Consider the following 22,513-nt stretch of genomic DNA (forward strand, 5'->3'; position numbering starts at 1 on the left):
GTCACCTCCTCCTTTTAAGAATCTGCTTCAGTTAAACAAATGTTGATGTTACACCAACATCGGATATTAGCGCAGAGACCGAACAGCGAGGAACATACTGCGTATAACCCCCCCTTGCCACCCCGTGCGGGCGCCCATGAGTCCAAGGACTCACATTTTCCGTGATGGGCAACCCTTACAATGCTACCAATATGTAAAATATAGCCTACCTCTCAGGGGGAAAAAGAAAACATACTAAAAAAAACAACCTGAAAGTACCACCGGGAATAAAAAAAAATGACCACCGGGAATAAAAAATAAGACTTGAAACAAAAATAATATTACATAGTAAAGCCAGTGTAAAACTAAAATTTCTTGTGCTTACGTAAAACTGTTCCAAAACCGAAAATCTTATTTTTTGCCTAAGCTAAATTTTTATGTTATTATATCCTAAAGAAAACTTTTGCTTAAAAATGAGAAAAAATATATTTTTAGCTACCTGATAAATAATATAAATTATATTGTAACTTTCTATAGCCGTTTTTTATGTGTTATTGTTAACAATTTTACAAACGCGCGGCGGACAATTACAACGTTTTTTTTTTCAGTTTCGAGTCATACTTTGAAACTGTTGTATTTTTTCAGGCCTGCGGCTTGTATTTCCAGGTTGTTGGAATTCTTCAACAAATACCACCATGAAGTTGGCAAGGTAAACTTAACTGTTTAGTTTTTTTGGCGCTGGTCTAGAATCCTATACAACGTTTTCTTTTACAAAAACGAAACGAGTTGTCCAAATTAAAATTACAAGAAATAAATAACCAGAGAAGAATAAAATTAATAGTAAGGCGCTGGTGATTATTTGTGTTAGGGTACGGGTTAGCGTTGGATATTGGGTAAGTTAAGCAATATTACTAAATAATAATACTTGACCCACCGTCACCTAATCTAAATCACTTACCGACACTCTAACTAATCCAAAAATTGTGAGTTGCTTTACACCAAAACCAAGAACGCTAACTTACACCATAACCCAAATATTGTTAGCAATATAACACCCACTCCCCCAACCCTGGCAAAAATTTTCAAATTGCAAACGTATGTATTCCCACAAATCTATCGAACAAAAACGTAATGGTTTTAGTTTTGTGACCATTATTTTCTGTAATTTAAAAAAAGGGTGTGTCAAGAATTGAAGACACCACCCACGTTACGCCCCTGCTTGTTATAAATAATAATGAATCAAACTAGACCACCTTGGAAAAACTTTAAAAAAAGAGTTATTTAAATGTTATGAATATATTGTATTTTACAATTTACTTGACAGCTCATCTTTTTAATTTATAATGCAAAAGTAGATAATGATAGATAAGAATGTATTAATTTACTCAACTGTATTTTTTTCTAGATTTTTGATGAAGCTTAGTCACGAAACTGTGACAATTGAGCTTAAAAATGGAACTCAAGTACATGGAACGATCACTGGTAGATTAACATATGTTTTTTGTGAAAAATTGAGTTTTGGTAATTAGGGTCTGCGCTAAACCAACACATGACAAACTTAAATACTCCCATCTAATGCTGATATCCTTCAGAAGAATAATAAACCAATAATTATATTGATATATAGGTAGGCATATAAACAGAGGTACCTTGTTAATGTGGTTCACTTAGTTTTATCATAAATTTTGGAAATGCTGCACTGTTTTTAAGAAAGCTGTTTATGACAGTTTTATGTTGTATAATAGAAATTCCCGTTTTTTGTTGTCCTGATTAATAAGGCTGCTCTTTCTCTCTTTTTATATACATTTGTTGCAAATTTATCAAGTTTAGAATTTTATAATATTACTTTTTGTTTTTAGGCTGTTTATTTAAAAAAAATGCTTTTGAGATTATCGTTTTCTATGAACAAATGATAATTCTATTAAAGAACAAGCTTATATTAGGCTTGCAAACTTTTTAAATTTATAAATAGTTATATTTATTTTATTTCAACATAGTATGACAGAATGCTGATGACTTGGCGACTACGTTGGTCGCAAAATAGACCAGAAAACAATAAAAATAGTGCAAAAAATTAAAAACTGATGGAAATCATTTCAGCCCGCAATCTTTTTCCAAACTGGGCACAAGGCAATGCCCCAATTATGTTCATATTTCTTACCAAACAATTTTTTAGTGCTCCACATAAATCTTGTTAAATTTTCTGGTTTATTTGTGTTTTGATAAAATCTTCTCACTCTTAAGGGCACCATGCATACCATGAAACCCTTGATGTTTGGCTAAAACATTGTTTATATATAAAGAATTTTATCACACTTTGCTTGAAAACATTGACTATTAAAAATGACATTATGTCATACTTTTCCCTATATAAATTACACCCAACTACATATAAACAAATTTATAGTGATTTATAAGAATCAATTAATACAGCTTTTTCTTTGTGACATTGGCTCTATAGAGCCAAAAATGCAATCTATACGAAATAATAGCATTTAATGTCTTTGCAATATGACCAGTGTAACATGAACATTGAACATGAACACCTCTCTAACTAAGAATTTTACCAAGACACTGTGTTTGTGTTCACACCAACTTTTTACGGGATTTCTCTGCAGCCAAAAATTTGTGTGGGCAATGGACCTCCAAATCCTTCAAGGGATGTTTTGCCAAAAATGGCTTGTTAAATTCCACTTTATTGAGCAATGTGGTCATCTTATGACTATGTTATTTTCATTTACTAGTATTCTAATGGTATAATAATGTAAAATTTTCTCTGAATTCCAGGTGTTGATATTTGCATGAACACACATCTAAAGTCAGTCAAAATGACTGTGAAAAACAGGGAACCTGTAAATTTGGACACATTAAGCATCAGAGGAAATAATATAAGGTATTACATACTGCCTGACAGTCTGCCCTTGGACACACTGTTAGTTGATGAAGGCCCTAAAGCTCCAAAAGGAGGTCTCAGGGACAGAGGTCGTGGTAAGTTTTGATTATTATTATCACTTGAACTCGGCAATCACAACATTTTCATTAACAGTTAAGATTTTGCACCCGCCAAAATTGCGCTTGTCAATGATGATTGACGCCACTAAGCAAACATTGGTTGTTGATACCACCTTATCAGTCCTACTAGCTAGTAGCTACTAGACTAAATTTGTTGATCTTCTACACATTATGCTAAGACTACAGAGTAAGGCCAATTATTATTTAGTAAAATCGCCTAAAGACTCTTATTCAATTACAAAAACGAATTAAACAAGCGAATCGCATGTGGTGAAAAGTCCCCAGCTTTTAATATTTTAGTAAAGAAATGTGTTCACACGAAAATTGTGTAAATTGTTTTGAGAATTGTGTTACACAGTAGCGTGTAACAATCCCTAGTTGTAGTACAATAGTGTAAAGCAACATGCTTTAAATCATTTTGAGGTAAATTAGTTGAACAACAAAATCATACTATTCCAAGGTACACCTCCAAATTGAGACATCTCTTTCCTAAATGAAAGGCCTAGGAGGAAACTAATAATAACCGTTAAAGAGCTGCAATTTTGGGACAGTATCCCAAAATTGTTATAATGCAAGCCATGATAAGGCGGTTGTAACAAGTGTTAAAAAGGCAAAAAGTTTAATATGTAACAAACCTATAACTAAAATAGTAGATGTCAACCTCCCATGTTATATGGCCCCTTGGGGAACCCTTTAAACATTCGTTCTTATCATTAAAGCAAATATCCGTTGCTATATTTTTCACGTTGTATATAGAAAACACAAGCCTGGCAAGATCAAAGCGCGAGACTTTTTATAACGCAAATAGTGGTAACCTCCGCTTGTATCGTCCGAGAATACTTTGCTATTGTTTTTAGTTCTTCATGGATTTCGTTTTAGCGCCACATTGCTTTTGTTTCCACAGGTGGTCGTGGACGTGGAAGGGGCCGAGGCAGAGGCCGCGGAAGAGGGAGAGGTGGTCCTCCGCGCCGATTTTAATTCCATTTTCTTAGAAGCTCCAATTTTCTTGAAAGCTTGTTTCGCCAATTTTTACTTAAAGAAATGCACATTGTGTTTTGCATGGTCTTTAGGTTTCGTGCGATATATAACTCGCTTTGTTTTGATCGGGTTCCTCAATAAAACACATTCGCAGTACACCACTTTTGGGATAAAGATTTTGCAAAACCATTGCGTTATTATGATATATAAGCTGTTTTTTTATATACAACATATATGTTTTTTTATGGGTTGTTTTTTAAATAGGGCTGGCTTGCATTTATTTGACGCGTTGACACATAGTTGCTGTAAGAAAAATGGCGAAAACAACAAGACGCACAGTTGAGTCATGCGTAAAATAGTTGGAAGTTACTGTAAGCGTATAATAATTTAATAATGTACCAGTTTAGAGGTGAAAGCTCGCGGGTCCCTTCTCGATTTAGGACTTCAGTACTGTAATAAATAGTCGCATCGAGTGAATTATCGTGGTAAATTTTGCCACAACGGGTTAAACAAATTAGTATGTTGTGGGAGCTACAGACACAGTACAGTGAGCTTGTTTATTAAATCATAGTCACAAACAAGGGCAACCGGGACATGTCCCCACCACAAAATACCATAATATGCTTTTAGTAAAACATTTTTTAGCTTGTGTAAGTTTTTTTCATATGTGTTGGCCGTTTTTACAAAATCTATTAGGCCCAAAATGTTCTGTCGCTAGTCGGGCGAGTGTCCAACAATTTACTCGACCGCACGAAATAACCATAACAAAAAAAAAAGTTAAAAATGTCGGCACGTCGTCAGAAATTTTCCATAGTAGGCTACTCGTCGAACCAGCCTTGATTGTTTACCGCAATAAAGAATGTGTAGGACTTTTTAGCTGTGCGAGCCGTTTTTTTGATTCGTTGTTGTAGTTGCGGCAAGCGTTATTTGTTTGTGAGCTAACGAAATAATTCGCCATCGTTTTAAGGTTGCAGATCAACAAATTAAGTTTAGTAGGTCTGATTACGCAATCAACTTTTCCTTATAAATAATCAAATGGCCAGACGCGTGAGTGGGGTCATCAGTCCTATATAGCGAACTGCACTGGCGAGTGGCCGAGTGGAAATCTCAAACCTGTGCTACCAGAAAGCCTTTTATTGCACATTTTCTTTGTGTTGATAAGTTTAGCGCCGCGTGAACTTTGATCTCCACATAGGCCCCTGCCATTTCTGCAAGAGGTCATTGTATTGTGGGTAACACGTCTTCAACTCGAAAGTTATCATGATAAACGCACCGTATGTTTTATTCTTAGCGCGATTTTTGTGCAGTCATACAGGTGCACTCGACAAATAAAATCATCTAGAAGTCTATAACGCAATCATAATTGTTAAATTTATCAGTTTCAATTGTGTTTTCCTTGTTGGACCGGTCTGTCAAATCCAGTGGGCAATTTAACAGCTAATCCATAACGCATTCACTCTCCGCTATATGAACTCGATCAAATACTACTTGAACACCCAGCCAATTGATTGCATTAACCTATGCTTAGGCCTACATACGAAATGCGTTGTGCTGTAAACTTAATTTGTTTAAAGCGCAGTTATGCTAGTTTGTCGAAGGCCTATAATACATCTTGCAATATGACATTATACAAGTTTAAATATTTAGCTAAACGCCATTTGTTTTTTATTTCGATGTAATGAAGTCAGAGAAACAGTGGTCAGAGTCCCCTTGTTGAAAGATATCTTGTAGACGCCGACTGGATATGAACACGCAAATAAACCCTTCTTAGATAACTTTATGCATATCGTCAGATTGCGTATAGAATTTTGCAACGATATAGGTTTGCTAGTGCAGTTTTACGACTCTAAATATATGATTCGTTGAAATGTTTATTACCAAGTCTAGGCGCAATGTAGAAAAATCGCCTAAATAATTGAATTGTTGTTGGTTACATCGTCACGTGTGATGGTGATTGATGTTTAATATCTCACTCCAAACCAATGAATTTTATTACCTTTTAGACGGTGTAAGATTACCTTTGTGTCTTTAATTGGGCATAGTTTTTGATTAAAAAAACAGTGGTAAAGCAATCAGTGATTTATGTTGCGTTATAAACTAGTTATATTTTTTTTAAGTAGTTGGCTTCAAGATTTGATTACGAATTCCAAAATGTTTGATGCAAAAGGTTCAATCTTACTGCAAAAGAACTAGTTGTTATGCTATTAAAACATAACTTTGATTTCTACAGATGACTGTATACAGCGATCTGCTTGAGTGAACATTTGTCAAACAGCTGTGCAGTGGATAAACGAGGTTGACCAATGGAAAGCGAGAAAATTTGTTTTATCTGATTGCGTTCGTTAGTTAACGTGTTCAAATCTGAATTTTACGAGCACACTAAGATTTCTTGAATATTTTTAAAGTTATTGTGGTGTAAGCTGCTATGGCGACTTCCCTGTTTGACGATCCCTCTATGCCTTCATTTCAAGAATATCCTACCGCAAGACCTTTCCTTAACAGTGCTGCAAACTCGTCTGGTAAACCAGTAAAAGCTTTTCCGGAAAGCAGTAGCCAAGGTATTTTACGTATATAAAAATAAGTATATATAAATAATTTTTTTTACAAAAGTGATGTTTTAGTTGTATGTCAGTTGTATTTTGATATCCAACTTTCAATGCCAAAATGGATCTCAGATGAATGGCCCCAAATCCTCCCATACCTTCTCATCTCAGCCTTCCTATAGTGTTTTAGGTGTTATAGAGGTCTTATCGTGAGTTAATTTCAATAGGTTTACGTCTTTTTAAGACGATGTAAGGTTGTATTCCATCATAGTTATTACGGCGATCATATATCTTAGTCACAAACACAACCTTAATCCTTAAAAAATGCTGAAGTGGGTCATATATTGAATTATTTGCTAATATTATGCGAAACTTTGCTGCTGTGTCATTTTAAGTGTTATATTCGGGGTTTGTAATTCAAGATTTTTGGGCGATTTTCAAATTCGGATTCCCACGAATATTAGGAACCTAAATAGATATTAAATTCTGCAGCATTTTTATGGGATTACATGAGTTCAGCAGAAAGCTTTTCAGTTTGATTCAACCAGGGTTTTCAGAACTTTTAGTCTGCGAGCTCTTAATTTCCTTAAAGGTTTGCCACCCTTTACTTTTCACAACGGTAAACAAAATGCTTTTAGTTGTTTTTTTATCTGTACGCATTTGTTAAAGTGCATTTAATGTAGAACTATACTCGTCACCGCTAAAACACTTTTGCACGACCACTAGATTAGGCAGCACTGATTTAAACAGTATAGTGCTATATAAGAAATAAGTGTTTGTATTTTACATTTATCCTTTCCTGAAAATAATTTATAACATATCTGTATTTCTGAAGAGACAAGTGGGTCATCAAAAATCTGTCGTGGGAAACGTTGTGACCCGCGGGACAGTGGTTCGCCATCCCTGTCTTAGGTCATATTATATCATAGGTCTTCTTAATACTATATGCTTAAGATATTGCTGCTTTATAGGTCTTATTGTATGCTCCTATTTATGTCAACCAGAGTTTGGGCTTTATCCACATGGTTCAAATATAATTATTCAATCAACACAAATTATTTCTGTTGGTGTTTGGGTTCTTGTGGGTTCAGTCCAGTTTGAAAACTTTGTATTTTGTGTGAGGGAGACAATTTTGCAGCTTGAAACATTTCCGCCCAAATTTGCACAGCTGTCACAATGTTATTTTTTAAATTTGCACAGCTGAGAATGGAGAACTGTACTGAAAACCGTTAGGGCGACAAACGTTTTGCGCGTTTGAGCGATTTTTCGCGGCAGACCACATTTTACATAAAATGCGTGGCTATGACCGCGGCTGAGTGGGAAACTGCGCGGGGATTTATCCTTACTTTCCAACCTGGGGTTCAGTATTAATAAATTTAATCTCCCATTTTTTTAGGATGGTATATACACATACCTTTGATGTGTTAACTTCCCATTCTTTGTGCGCAAAACAACCATTTTGTGTAGATCTGAGGGAGGTTGCTATCAGTATAAGTACACAGCGCAAGTTCTAGGATCACCAAAGATCTTTTGGTTTAACTCTTTCACCCCGCGGTTATTAAAAACAAAGCAACTATGAGGCCAATAAAATACAAACTTAAAAAAATACCAGTCTAATAAAACAATTAGAGCTCGTTTTGCTCTCAAGTTGCGCCATTTGGTCTTTAGAAGTCTACAAAGATTAAGAAGCACTGTTTTTAAAGATACATTTTTGATCTCCGGCGTAATACAATTACATAATTCTGATTTCTAAACCTAATTCTATAGCCATATACTGAACTTGAAATTTCCAACAGCCGGTTCTGGCTTGTATTTACATTCATGGAAGATTGTGAACTGTAATTTGGATTTTAAAGTTCGATACCAGGATGCTAGGCAAACAACTTCTTCAGTATTTTTTATAGAGTCTGTAATAAAAAAAAAAGTCATACTAGATTGGCATGAAGTGTTCATTCATATTTACAACACATGTCTTATTTATTTTTCCCCAGCTGTTTTGTCAGCGCTTAAGGGTCTACAAGAGAAGATATACAATCTGGAGTTAGATAGGTCAAAGGCGGAAAAAAATTTAAAGGACCTTGCAGCCGAAACAAGTGTGTATAAGGTAATACTCCTAATTATGTTTGTTTCAAATCCAACTGCCAACTGTGTTGTCAAAAAAGTATAGTTTTGAAACCCAACTATGCATGCTGTATTTAAAATATTATGGAAAACTACCCAATTGTATACTACAATCTTTTAAAAATCCTGTTGGGTTACGTTAAACATATTTTTCTTATGAATCAACCCGTATTTGATATACAATAATAATATAAAGTCCTTAAAAGTGGGAAACTGCATTTAATTGTGAATGGTATAATTTTTAACCTATTTCCAAACATTCTGTAGGGCCTGTTAGCCCAGTCTCAAAAAACTCCGCTGAAGACTTCTAATGAAGGTTTGCAAACATCTCCAGTTAAAACTTCCTTACCTGAATCCAAGGGGAAAATTAAACAAACTCCAGGTATGCCAACTTAACAAAAAAATTTGCTTATAGGAAATAAATAAATGGTTCTTTAAATTTTTTTCTTGTTGCAAATTAAAATTGTAATACTAGTAATACAAACAACCTTTATAAACTATTGTTTCCTTTTTAGGTTTAAAAATAGTGGGTGATAATACAGATGTTAGTGATGTCACTAATTTATTAATTGGGTTGTCCAACAATAAAGACCGACGAAACTCGTCATGTGGTTAGTTGGGCCTTGCCGTGCTTTAAATCAAGCTTATGCATGGTTGTGTGATGGCTTACAAAAATTTTTCTGCAAACTTTAATTACACAATACAAGTGTTGTATGAAAAAAAATATTTTGCTGTGGTAGAACTTTTTATGTTTTTACGCTGTCACTTCAATAATTTGAATAATTTAGATTAGTAGTATGGTAGATTTTAAAAGTTACCGGTGTAAGGTTGTTCTGTGACCACAAGCTACTTAATTTTTGATAAATTAGTACCATATATTCAATTGTTTGTTTATGAAGGCATTGAAAACGTTCAGGATATACTCCTGTCATGCACCAGCTTAAGGACTTCCATTGGATATATCAAAGAAGCAACAATACAATTTTAGTCAAATAAAATTATTGTAAAAGAAAACATTTTTTTGTGAAAGCCAATGGATGCACTGTTAGCCATGCCATCAATTCCATCTAACATGTGTGCAAACCTTGGTCTAGTGGTTGTACTTGCATTGGGAGCAAGTTTATTCAGTAATACTGCTACATTTTATAATTAACTTGGCTCTACAGTGAACCCTATTGTTGCTAAATAATACTAAAGGATAAAGCTACAAAATTACCAGACATAAAATGTTTACTGGTCATATAAAATGCACAAAATGCTCGGGTATATTTTGAGTGTGAGGGGCCATAAATATGTTATTTGCCCACTTAACCAGCTTTATTGAACAGCATATTATGCCTGTAAACCTTTAATATTTTTCCTTAAATAAGGACTAGTTGCATTAAACCATTACACTGCTGTGGACAAAAAATATAATTTAAAAATTCTAAAAAAGTTTATTTTCAAAAATAATTTATTATCGAATAAATTTAGGGCAATAATTGCATCCAAGTTAAAAATAGTTGGTACAGTAATCTATTTCGTTATTTCTGGTTTTATTAGGTGAAAGGACTTGATGTGTATTATTGAAAATTTGCTTGATGTGTGTTATTGAAAATGATCGCAACTGATTAAAATAGCATTTAAACGTTATAAAGAAACTAGTTGGTGTGTAATGTTTAATAAAGTTTAAGTTAAACCAGTCAAAAACAAACAAACAGCTTGTGTGTGGAATGAAGTTTAAAAGATAAAGTAAACTGAAGGACTGTGTTTGTTTTTTAATCCTTGTAAATGTGATACTAATATATTACATTGTTTTTTGGTCTGTGTGTACATTTTTTCATAAACATAGCTCATTTCTATAACATGTTTGTTATGTGTATAACATATTTAAGTTTATGTTAAAAGGCCTAGATTATAACATATTTTCTTATTTTACAAATATGATATTACCATAAATTGCTTCTTACTTTGTTTAAAGAAAATTTAAAAAAACAACCAATGTACTTTTTCACATGTTGTAGAAATTGAGACTCAGCTTAAAAATGCTGACATAAGATGTCGCTTGTTGGAACGTCAATTGGAAAATATGAGAAAAATGGTTCAAGTGGCTGAAAAGGAGCGTGGAGATGCTTTGGAGAGGCAGGTTGCTTTAGAACGAGAGCGGGGACGAATTACTGCTGAAAACAGGGATACTCAAGCAAGGTATGTGTGGGTCCTTTTGTTGTACCAGTAATGTTGGATGAACTAAAAGAGCATGTTATTTTAATATTCTGAATGCCATTGTTCAGTAAACCTCTTGTTTTCATTGAAAAGTGGGGCCCATTTGCTGTTAGAAAATTTTTCAACACTAACGTTACTCAACAAGGTGGTTGTTTCTTAAAGAACTTTTGTTATATAGGTTGGCAAAATTGGAAAATCTTAACAATCGGTATGACGAGCTTGCTTCAAGAAAACAAAGATCCGATGTAAGTTTGCTTGGAAATCCTCTAAATAAATTTATAATTACTTTTTAAGGTTACTTAATTAATATACCAACAGATTAAAGTTAAACAACTTGAAGATCAATTGCAACTGGAGGAACATCAAAGGAAACTATTGTCTGACAAAACTGCTCAATTTCAGACTGAGGTAAATTGATTTGAAGTTTCAAAATTTGTTTAATTTTTGTCTTTTTAATAATGTGAAATCATATCCTTAACTAAACCATTGGACTAAAGCTCTATTGTCGTTGTTAAGCAATCTGTGTTTCAAAAGATTTTTGAGTAAGTAGTTAAACTCATGCTGGCTACAACGGTAACACTTTTTCACAAGATATGGTAAATATTTTAGGCTGAAGCAAAGAGAATTTTCCTGCGCCATGAAATACCTGAACGTGATGTTCCTTTACCTACAAAGAAACTTAAAAAGAAAAAAAAATCTGTTTCAAAAACTAAAACAGCTTCACCATCAAACACAATGGCGAAGAGAGGTTTTCAAGGTGGACAACCACATTATCGCCTCAATCTTGCAGATATTCCTTTCATAACCGGCACTGTACGTTTTCTAAGAAACTATAATAAATATTTTTTTCGGTGTGAAGTCTTTTGTTTGTAACTTTTTTGTTTTGTTAAAAAGATTTGTTATGAAAAATTGCTTGTTTTATAGTCGTTATATAAAATGCTACATTTTACGTTACTTCTTTAATTTATAAGTAGCTAGATTATTTTTGACTTTTTAAAACATCTTAAAATTTGTCCAAATTCACGTACGTTAGTACAAAATAACTTTTTAGGTAAAATCGTTGTTTAAGCCAATACATTCTTTATATATGTCAAAATTTGCCAAAAAAAAGTATTTTTAGATCATAAAATAATCGCCCTATCAAAGATACAGACTGCTACAGAATTACTGTCTATTATATATATCACGTCACTGGTGAACTTTTACAAAATCAAGGTGATTCACTGTGTAATAAAAAAAAACTCTTTGTTGTCTTTTTATTGACGTCAGTCGACTTCTCCGAGTCATGCGGTGTCAGCCAACATGCAACGTTTGCTTCATGGCCTCAAACATCACAGTCCGCTCTACTGCAATGAGGATTTTATTTCTGAAAGTAAGTTGATCTTTTTCATAAAATTAAAAAAGGCCTGTACTTTATTCTTTTTAGTTTGAATTTTGTACCAGGGGTCCTGAAACTATGCGTCGCAACGCCCTTGTGTGTCTTTTTAACTTTCCAAGGGCGTCCCACAATGATTCCGTTTTGTTTCTTAAACTCTTTGGTAATAAAATGCATATATTAATATAAATTGATTTTTATTTAAAAAGTAATACAATTCCTGTGACTTGGTGCGGCACGCAAGACCAACAAACAATTTCAAAGGCGTCGTATAATAAAATATGAAAACCAACGAACTAAGCTTTTTAGTAAGATATTAAGTTTATATAGACATTGCTCCAAGGGCCACTGTTCAACTTCCCTGGTTTTGCTTGCAAATAAACGTGTGTTTAAGTTGATTTCTTGCTCATGCCAGAAGTTTAAGAAAAAATACTGATGTTACTATTTGTTCAGGGAAAAACACTAAGGGCCATTCCCCAGACAACTTTAGTGATGAAAGGGAACAAGTGACATCTTCAACAGAAGAAGATCTTACTGACTTGATGGTTGCACTACAGGATGAATTCGGAAAACTGACATTGTACGTTTTTCGGTCATTGTGAAACAAAATTTACTATTAAAACCTACCATTGTAAAATACAGTATTATTAACATCAAATAATATATCCGTTTTAGCATTTGAGATTATTACATAATGCTGTGATCTTAATTTGCAGTGAACACCAGGTGCTTGTAAAGCAAATGTCCTCGACCGGTGATGCGGAATTGCGAAAGGAGCTACAACGCGAGCTCGATACAGTTGTAGGCAACATGGAACTCAAAGGAGATCAAATTACTACTGTTAGACGTCACAGAGCAAAGCTGGAAAAGTCGCGTCGTGGCAACAGGAAGAAGTCGCAACGAAAACCCAGCGGTAATCTCATTAAATCCCCTTCCTATTTATAAAATATAAGTGCCGGGCTGCTACTTACCAGTGACGTACAACCCAACACGTTTGCAAATTTTCGACTATCCGAAAATTACACTCCGATCACTCACAGCACAGCAAATACTAAATAACACCAGCACGAAACATAAGGCCTGGCTTCAACGTGACCATGATCGACTGTTTTAAATTATAACGTTAAGGTGATGGTAAGTCTTTATTCCAGGTGCGCCGAATCAAAAAGAACACACTAGACCCGGCGATAAAAAGGCACGAGAAAAATAAGAAAAAGGCAAACATAACGCTTCGATCAATCCGGGTCAGTGTAGTGTCGCTACAACGTAATGTTTTTAACGGAACGTCATTTAAAAGTATGTAATTTCGCTCGGGTTTGAAAACCTTATCTTGTCAATAAAAAGTTATTTAGAAACATGTTTTTTCGGTACCTTTTGCCCAATTTCGCGTTAATGTTTTGTTTAAGGCACATTATAAAGTTTTTTTTTTATTTGTTGACGGTTGTTTTTGTTTAGGGTACAAGTTGTAATCTGGATATATTTAATACGTATTTTTTAACGAGCCAAAACTTTGACAGAACACCAGCGGCCGGCATCTGTTCCCAGGAGGACCATGCCCCGTTCACATGGCAACCCTGCATCCGCTCACACTTCTCCCCGCAACGATCGGACCCGCGCCAGCCAAGTACGTCACAAGCGACTTGCGTTGTTGCGAGATGTGCGCCAAGTTCACTCAGCTCTGCGCAAAGACGACCTCAGCTGGGATTAGTCATTCAGTGTTAAATGTGCACCACTTTCTTTTTATCCCTGTTTTTATTCTGTCCTCTTTTAGAATACAAATTATATGATATTCTGTTTATTCCCAAACAGGTGTATGTAACACTGCAAACACGTGTATAGGAATGTATAAAAATCCAGGGCCGATCCAGGATTTTTGCTTGGGGGACATGGCTGTTTTTATTTTTTTAAATACAAATTATAGAATATTTCTTTTATTCCCAAACAAGTGTTGGTACACTGCAAACACGTATATAGGAATGTATAAGAATCCGGGGCTGATCCAGGATTTTTGTTTGGGACATGGAAATTTACATAAATGTCGTGACAAGTTACGTTATACGTCACTTAATAAAACAAATAATCTAGAAACTTATACAACCCGCACGGAGTGAGAAAAAACGTTTAGTAGGTTAAAATTGACGAAACTTTTAATTCGTCTTTTGCATATAAAAAGATTCACATATGCCTAAACAGCAGTTTAACTTAATGGATTTCTTAAAATGGACAAAAACATATTAAAACAGTAAAGAAGTTAAATATTTTATTCTATTTTTATAGTAAAAGTTTAAAAAAGGTATAGTTTGGATGGCGCCATGGCCTAAATCCCCCACCCTGGATCCGCCCCTGATTAGAATATATATATTAACGGATGAAATAAATTACTGATATTTAGCAATGCATTGTGTATAGTTTTGTTTAAGTCTCCACAGAATATTTTTTTGGCCTTGCAATATCTTTGGTAATATGAACAAAACACTTTGGTAGTATGGACAAAAATTGAAAAACGAATTATACGATTTGCAATATTTCAAATGGTGAACGAATTTATTTCAATCCGTTTTGTAAACTACGATAAATTGATTTTAAAGTTTGTATTTTAATTAAACACAAAAAATAATAGTCAGTTGACCAACAGGTTTATTTTTCCTCTACCCAAAGGGGAGCATTGGTAGCGTGACATTCCCATTGTTATTGTTTCTGTTTTTGGTCGCATTTTTTATGTAAACTTCAGTTTCTCGCTTGAGCTAAATTAAGCCACATAAAAACTAATGCTCCCTTGAAAAGTATATTGATGTGCATATATTACACTTAGATTATAATTATATAAACGGTTCTCGCCTGGAAACTTTTGTTGTTGTTTTAAGGTTGAAAACCAGGAAACTCCATTATTATCAAATATTAATATACGAGAATGTAGAACGAGGCCCGCACAACAACCTATGCAAGGTCCTCGTGTCAAATTTAATAATCACTGGTCAACAATTTTCACTTTTTTATACGAGAATTTTAGTTAGGCATTTATCTTATGTATTTGCGCTCTGATTTGGAATATACCTTTAGTTTTTCACTAGCACATCACATTTTTAAGACATTGTAGCACTTAAATTTTCCGAAAAACGCTTTGAAAACAATCCACAGCTATGATACATGAACCTTAAAAACGTCTGACAACTAACTTTTTTATACACATAACTCGGGTCATCACCATATAACTTCTATCAGGTAGTTTTAATTATTCCTTTCTTCTTAAATTCTTGGTGACGGGATTTCATAGCTTAAAATGACGTTTTTGTTAGTTACTAACTGAACCAAGGTTTTCAAAGAAGTTAAAGCAAGAGTGCAGAAAATGCATTTTGAGCGACATACATAACCAATCAACATGCAAACCTAAGTAGATCATCAACGCCTACCGGAAAAGAATGCAATTTTCCCTTTTCTAAAGTGCACAGTCACTAAATGCTATCCAAGCGCATAATTCTACCTTTTTGCAATGTGCACCCTTGGAATTTTGCTAGTCGTTTGACCCATCAAGATTCCTTTCATTTTGCTTAGAGAAATGCCAAACACAAACCAAGTTTCGGATGCTGTTGAATGTTGTCGAGGGCAAACTTTTCTTTCCGATTGGTATATTATGATTGCGTGCGTCCAACAGCTAACAAAACTTACAGGAATAACGAAAGGTACATGGTCCAGCATAATAGCTTCTGTCTGTTACATTATGTTAGATGAGTGGTGTGTGTCTGTTCAGTTGCATTGACTTTTTGCCAACCGCTTTGCGAAATGTCGCTTGATCATAAAAATATATTTTAGCAACTAGACGGGGGGTATAAATAACATACTCGTGTTGCTTCGTTTTTATAATGACGAGGACTTCATTGAGTCATTTCATTAAGTTTGGTTATAAAACTTAGTTTCGAATAATAGCAACAAAAACAAAACGACCCACTCTTTTCCATTATGATTTAAACCAGGGATGTCCAACCCACATTGCGGCACATCACTTATTCCTCTTTTAGTATAGCCTTTATTTAAAACAATTGTTTAGACCAGTGCTTTTCAACTAGGTGTATCGGACACCCAAGGGTATACCATAATTTTTTAAGGGTGCACCACTTTGATGGAGTGTACAGGGGTGTACCAGATACCACATTACAATAGGCCAATGACTATATAGCTCTCTGATAGCAGTTGCGTACTTCCGTTACTTTGGCATCTATCACTGACCGTAGTTTTCTTATTGTGATATATTATCGTGCGATCAGTTGACCTGTGGTAACTTGTTGTTTTGGCGTGACTTAGTGGCTATTCGACATAAACGACGTTAAAGTAAGTACCGGTATCTATATTTTTTGCTGTACCAGTTAAGGTTTGCCAGCACAGCACACCTACGAAAATATATGACGATTGACAATAGACAACAAAAGCATAACAGTAGGCTGCTCAGAGAATAATGCACAATTTAGGATTAACGCGCCGAAGGCGCCGAAAATTTGACGTTTTACATTGTTTTATCTTCTGAATTTACGGTTTTACGGTCTTTTAAAATATCTTAAGACGGCCAAAAGCACTTCAGCCACAAGACCGAAATTACCCATAGCCGTATAATATCGTCTAAATTGGAATAAGTCCTAACCTGTCGTAATAAGACCTAAATTTCGGAATAAGGCCTATACAACCTTTTACCTAACCTCAAAACCTACCCCTAAATTCATCACTAACTCCTTAATCCCAACCCTAACTTAATATTTAACCCCACTCACTACCCACCACTTACCCCAAACAGGGGAAACCACCCAATGCTAAAACAGCGGTGACTTAACAGCGCCGTATTCGCCGTTGAAAGTAGAACGCCGAAACGTTGACATTCAATGTCAAACTGATGACCCCGGTCATTCCATACCCTCTCGTTACATTTTTAGGCATGATTGTCAATTTAGGCCTTATTCCCATCAACTTTAGGTTTATTCCGACAGGTTTAGCCATTTTTCCGACTTATATCGTGGTTAGAAATCATTTGCTGAAAATTTATACTTCTGTTATTGAGTTAGTTAAAAATATGTTTTAAAATTTGACTTCCGGAGATTGAACGTAAAATAGGTCATAGTTTTATATATTAAGGAAAATTTACATTGATTATTGCATAAAGTTGAAATGTCTGCCCAGATGCAATATTTTCGTTATAATCTGCTGTACAAAGTACAATTAAAAAAACGCAAGTAACACACATACGGGAACGTCGTGGTACACCTGACATGATCTCGGGCACACCGGTCACCGGTTGTGGAGCACTGGTTTAGACTTTAGAACGCACAGTATTTGATGTAGGCCTAATCTTACATTTTTTTCTGAGAATATAATCGCATTTCTACATCATCATCATCAAATACTTGTGCACCCAGCATTGTTAAGCAAGATGTGTGTTTTTGCGGACCGTATAAGGCCATTTGCATATTTACGTACAAGTTAACTTTCGAAGAGCGGGTGTTAATAAGTTAGTTTGCGTTAGAACGTCACGATATGACGTAGCTTATGACGTCACCCTTTTAATTTAAAAGGTTTTGCGGCCTATCATAATTTTTTAAAGGCAATGCGGCCCATTCTGCTAAAGGTTGTCATCCCTGATTTAAACTATGATTCTAAAATCTTTATCAAATTGCTATTATTTGGTGATTAATAATTTTGCGTGGCTTCGGGTATGCGAACCATTTATCCGCGCCGATATGTCGTTCGACCTATAGAAATAATTGACCTCCAGTCTTTGGTGATTAACAATTTTTTTTTGCAGCTTGACAAATAAATTCGAGTTAACAAATTTTTGTTTTAGGACATTTGGTATTCTGGCGAGCAGGTGTCAATCAGTAATTGTCTGGAACGAATTGCACTCGCATTGACTAGCGGGCGATTGCGGTATCCAATCTGTAGTTAAGGGAAATTTGAAATACTGTCACACTAACCAGATTTTAAGTTATTAACCGCCACTAATGGGTCTTGCAATACAAAATAGTTGTATGTTTTTTACAAGTTGCAACATACTTTTTCGACCTAGTATTTGGTGTGTTAGCCAAGCAAAGATTTCCTCAAGGAAACCTAAAATATATAAGCAATTTCTGTTTGCGAAGTGTTCGATTCTGGTGATAGGCGTAAGAAAAAAAAACCGTCATGGTTAAACTGACAAGTATTTATACACGTATATACACTGTGATCAAATTTTGTGAGTTGTCTCATACCAGCGGTTCTTAACCTTTTTCAGTCGAGCCCCCTTTGTTAATTTTCCTACCTCATGCGCAATTCGTCATCTTTAAATTGAAAAGCACTGAGACAACATTAAAATAGTTAAGGGCGTTGTTGGTAATTAAATATGGCAGTTATACCTTCGATGATATGTGTATTACTAAAAGACAGAAAACATGCAATGGCACTCAAAAGACTTTATTCTAAAGAATCAACCAAATCTAGAAAATTTTTTGCAGGTTCAATTTTAAAGTTGGCAAAAAACAGAATTTGTACAGCTGTGGGAGTGGTGCCCAACCCAAACGAAACCATTAAAATCACTACCAAAAAAATAAATATTGATTAGAGCTCGCGCCCCTTAAGAATTGCTTTGCGCCCCCTATGCGAGAGCGCCCCCACCCCGGTTAAGAACCGTTTTCCTATACATTTGTCAGGTTTTACTAAATATAAGTCAGCATTGTAATTCAATTGTTTATTTTATTGTTCTTTTAATTTTCAGTTTAAACAGTTCAATAACCACTAAATCAGCAAGAAAACGAAGTCACTTGTATATGTGGATGTATAAAGAAATATCAAATTATACAGAATTATTATTACGACAAAATAAACAAAATAACTTTCTACACGACAGGATAGCTTGCTTGGGTAGCGATACCGCAGTTGTTGTTTTTGTTTCTGGACATTTTGATGTATCCCTCCATGCCCCACACTGTTCCCCAGCTTAAAAAATACATAAAATATATTATGTTCAGAGCTCACCTAATTTTGTTTACGTATTCTAATATGAAAATGTAAAAATTGTGATGTAAATTTGTTTTACCTGTTCTTCACCAGCCAGTAATCTTGACCGTTATCGGATCCATAGCCCACAACAAGAACACCGTGATCTAATTTTGTGGAGCTGCAGGCTGGCTCGTGGTAGATACCTAAGTAAAAATAAAAATAAAATATATGCATATATTTTATCTGTTCTCAATGCGTTACGTCCTCCTCTAAATCTGAATTAAAGTTTGCACCGGTTCTTTAATCCTAATAGTCGTTTTTTATTACGGTTTAGTTGCACATTTGTGTAGAACTCCCAACGTATTAACAAGTTTGTTAAGCTTAGTTGTTTCATAGCGTCACAGTATAACTCAATCTAAGTTTAAACTGGGCCCGCCACAAGATCTTATGTGCTCATGCGGCCAGCTGTTATTACCCACCCCTGCGTTAGAGGCTGTTCTAAAAAATGGGATTTAGTAATAATTGCTGTTAATGTATTTCAAACTTGAAAGTGGGGTTATGCCCAATTTCCATTTAAAATAGCACTGCAATTAAGTTCATAATTTAAGGAATCATCTTACCGGATTTGTAAAGCTGAAAAGATTGATGCCCTGCATCAATTGCCACAGAAATTGGCCCAATCATACCAGCAGCACTCATTAAACTAGATTCGCTCATGCGTTCAATGTCAACGCAGCTGGTAAGATTTGCTCCCATGTTGTCTACTTTATACATGCAGTTGGGCTCATTCTTCACGAAAAAATGTTTAAATTAATTATCTTACCGATAACCTGTGTGCTCTAAAAGGTATAAAACTCCCGTAGCAAAACAAGTTTGTTAAAATTTTAGATGACGGTGCCGTTACACACTAGACACTACTTTCAAAAATGTTTCAACTTTTTTATTGGTCAGCTGCCATATTTATTTTAACGCGTTGTGCAATCATTTATGTTTTCGTGTTAATAGGGCAAATTTTTGTTTTAGCCTGAAATATACAAGCTACAGTAAAAGCTACATAATTTTGTAACTCATATTATATTATTCTAATGACCTTGGCTTCGTAAGGATAAGACTCTTCGGTGTCGATGCCGTGGTTAATAGAAATGTATTGAAAAGCTTGATCCATAAGACCTCCTTGGCACCCCATGTTGCCCTCCTTTCTACTGCAATCAATCAGGTTTTGTTCACTCAGTGAAACCAACTTCCCGGTCTTTTTAAAATGCTGACCTTCCAAAGATCCAGTCTGTAAATATCAGGTCAAACAAAATAAAATCAGCGTTGCTAGAGCAGAAACAGGCTCCACAGCTAACCTTGTGTTGGTCTGACCTCAGTTTCCCTATTTTTTGTGAAAAATGATTGATCTTAAATGATGTTAATGGTTTTGCAAAAGGATATTTATTTAACAAGCATTTAAAAGTAGCATAACATTGATCAAAAACTTGAGTTAAGAACGTTTAAGTGTCGAAAGAGAAGAATATTTACGCCATGTTAAAATTGCAAATACGTTTTTATGCACTTTCAGTGAATCATGTTTAGTCAACTACTTTTTATCAAACAGCCAAATAAGGGGATTGTATAACCTTTTCTTAGGCTTACCCGAAAAACGTACAACCAGTTTTATCAGATCTAGTCGTGAATACGTCCTTGTGTCAAACTTGTTTAAACAATACACGAAACCGAAATCTTTAATAAAAATATTTATGGAACTGTAATAAACAAACGTTAATAAAAGCGCAGCATAAAATCAAATAAAACTTTGTAACCCACCGCACTAAAAGCCCAACAGCTTCCGCATTGCTTTTGGTCCTTAATAGGAGTGACATAACCCTTTGTGCGCCAATCTACCATTTTAGGTGCAACGAAGTGATCTTGAACGACATAAGTCTCTCCGCAAAAACTTTCAATTTCTTCTGGGCGAGTGACTTGAGACAGGGTCAACGCTCTCCATTCATCTGCGTCCTTAACACACACAAAAAAAAACGATTTGTGATCGAATTAAACATATACCGGTGCGGTTTATACATTTTTTTTCGTAATTTTTTCCCAACAAATTAACTAACCAAGTCTGCAAATTGATTTGCGTGAAGACGGTAAGTATGCAGCCCTTGGTCAGCTTCCAGATTGTGTTGGACAACATACATAAGGTTCTTTTGCCAGATGTACTGACGTTTAATCTCTTCTTCAACAGCATATGACTTGCCTGTATAGAGATAATATAAAACGATGTGGCAATTTTTAGCAGCAAACTTAGGATATATTGAACCATTAAGACTATAGCCTTTAGCCATTCGTACATTATATTATTAAAATTACCATAAAGGCTTTTCCAGGTGGCCCATTCTCTATCGAAAGCTACGCCGGCTTGAGCGACCGCAATAAAAACAGCAAATATGATAAGCACTTTCATCATTTATTTTTCTGTAACAAAAAGAATAAGGTTCTTTAAAAACAAGTTTTATTTAATACCAAAGTAAGAATACTTTTGAAAAGATCCCACCCGATTCAAACCACAAACCGACATGCCGACGTGCCATTCGAAAGCGTTGTTATTTATTAATTTTCGAATCTGTTAAACAAACAACGAATTTGGACTTTGCATTCATGCATTAATGTTTTCAGCCACCCACATTGTAACGAAAGGTGTGTGAACTCTAGATTGCAGGTCAACAGGTCATACTTAAATCCCAGTGCGACATGCAGCGCTGAACGTTCCCCCCGGTGTTCATTTTTTAGTATACTATTTAAAAGTTTTTCAAAGCTATGTAAAAAACAGACCCCATCCCTAGTGATTTTAACATATCAACACAACCATCAAGTTTGTTTATAAAGTATAGCTGCTGGCAAAGTAATTTATCAATTATAAATTTTTTTCGGCAAATATACAAAAGTTTATACTTGTTATAATGCCTGGTAGCAACGATATATTCAAAGTAATTTACTTAAGGTGCAAATAGGTAAAATTGTTGAACTAAATTACCAAAAGGTAGACAAACTTAAAAAGTTCAAATTACACCAATAATTGCGATTAGCCTAAACACATTTAGCTTAATAAAAATTGTAATACTCCGAGTATAGACTACTTAAGGCGACATAAAAAATTGGTCTTTAAGGTGACTGTCCATCCTAGGGGACTTGCTTTTTCGTCTATTGCCAAAATTGGCATATCTTACGTGACCTCTTAATGAAATTACCCAGTCCTTTTGTGGACTGCGCCCCTTAACTTTTGTCAGCTGAAACGCCTAAAGTTTAGGAAAAGTGGACAGTGCACCTGTTTTTATATCGAACGCAAACCTATGGTTACTGCACTGGT

The 22,513-nt window shown here is 34.9% G+C and overlaps 3 protein-coding genes across 4 annotated transcripts; 2 read left to right on the plus strand and 1 right to left on the minus strand.

Moving 5' to 3' along the window:
* Nucleotides 1–549: 549 nt before the first annotated feature.
* LOC146138169 (small nuclear ribonucleoprotein Sm D1-like) lies at nt 550–4,130 on the plus strand. Of its 2 annotated transcripts, none has more exons than XM_083393885.1 (4): nt 550–688; nt 1,385–1,461; nt 2,767–2,967; nt 3,896–4,130. In XM_083393885.1, exons 1-4 carry the CDS (start codon nt 675–677, stop codon nt 3,967–3,969), a joined length of 366 nt encoding a protein of 121 aa, XP_083250011.1. In that variant the 5' UTR covers nt 550–674; the 3' UTR covers nt 3,970–4,130. The 2 variants fall into 2 exon arrangements, with proteins under 2 accessions (XP_083250011.1, XP_083250012.1); XM_083393886.1 differs by having other exon boundaries at nt 2,767–2,964.
* Nucleotides 4,131–6,330: 2,200 nt separating this feature from the next.
* LOC146138170 (centrosomal protein of 57 kDa-like) lies at nt 6,331–15,049 on the plus strand. The gene is made up of 12 exons (XM_083394528.1): nt 6,331–6,527; nt 8,504–8,616; nt 8,901–9,024; nt 9,149–9,244; nt 10,637–10,817; nt 11,014–11,080; nt 11,154–11,243; nt 11,445–11,648; nt 12,105–12,207; nt 12,664–12,790; nt 12,927–13,123; nt 13,728–15,049. The coding sequence occupies exons 1-12, from the start codon at nt 6,395–6,397 to the stop codon at nt 13,916–13,918; spliced, it is 1,626 nt and encodes a 541-aa protein (XP_083250654.1). The 5' UTR covers nt 6,331–6,394; the 3' UTR covers nt 13,919–15,049.
* Nucleotides 15,050–19,061: 4,012 nt separating this feature from the next.
* Nucleotides 19,062–21,610, minus strand: LOC146138171 (procathepsin L-like). The gene is made up of 7 exons (XM_083394847.1): nt 21,517–21,610; nt 21,264–21,403; nt 20,971–21,162; nt 20,255–20,446; nt 19,785–19,953; nt 19,262–19,367; nt 19,062–19,161 (listed from the first exon to the last, which is right to left on the minus strand). The coding sequence occupies exons 1-7, from the start codon at nt 21,608–21,610 to the stop codon at nt 19,062–19,064; spliced, it is 993 nt and encodes a 330-aa protein (XP_083250973.1).
* Between the last annotated feature and the right edge of the window lie 903 nt (nt 21,611–22,513).

Source organism: Ascidiella aspersa, chromosome 7 (assembly GCF_963924565.1).
Source record: "Ascidiella aspersa chromosome 7, kaAscAspe10.2, whole genome shotgun sequence".
Classification (NCBI taxonomy): Eukaryota; Metazoa; Chordata; class Ascidiacea; order Phlebobranchia; family Ascidiidae; genus Ascidiella; species Ascidiella aspersa.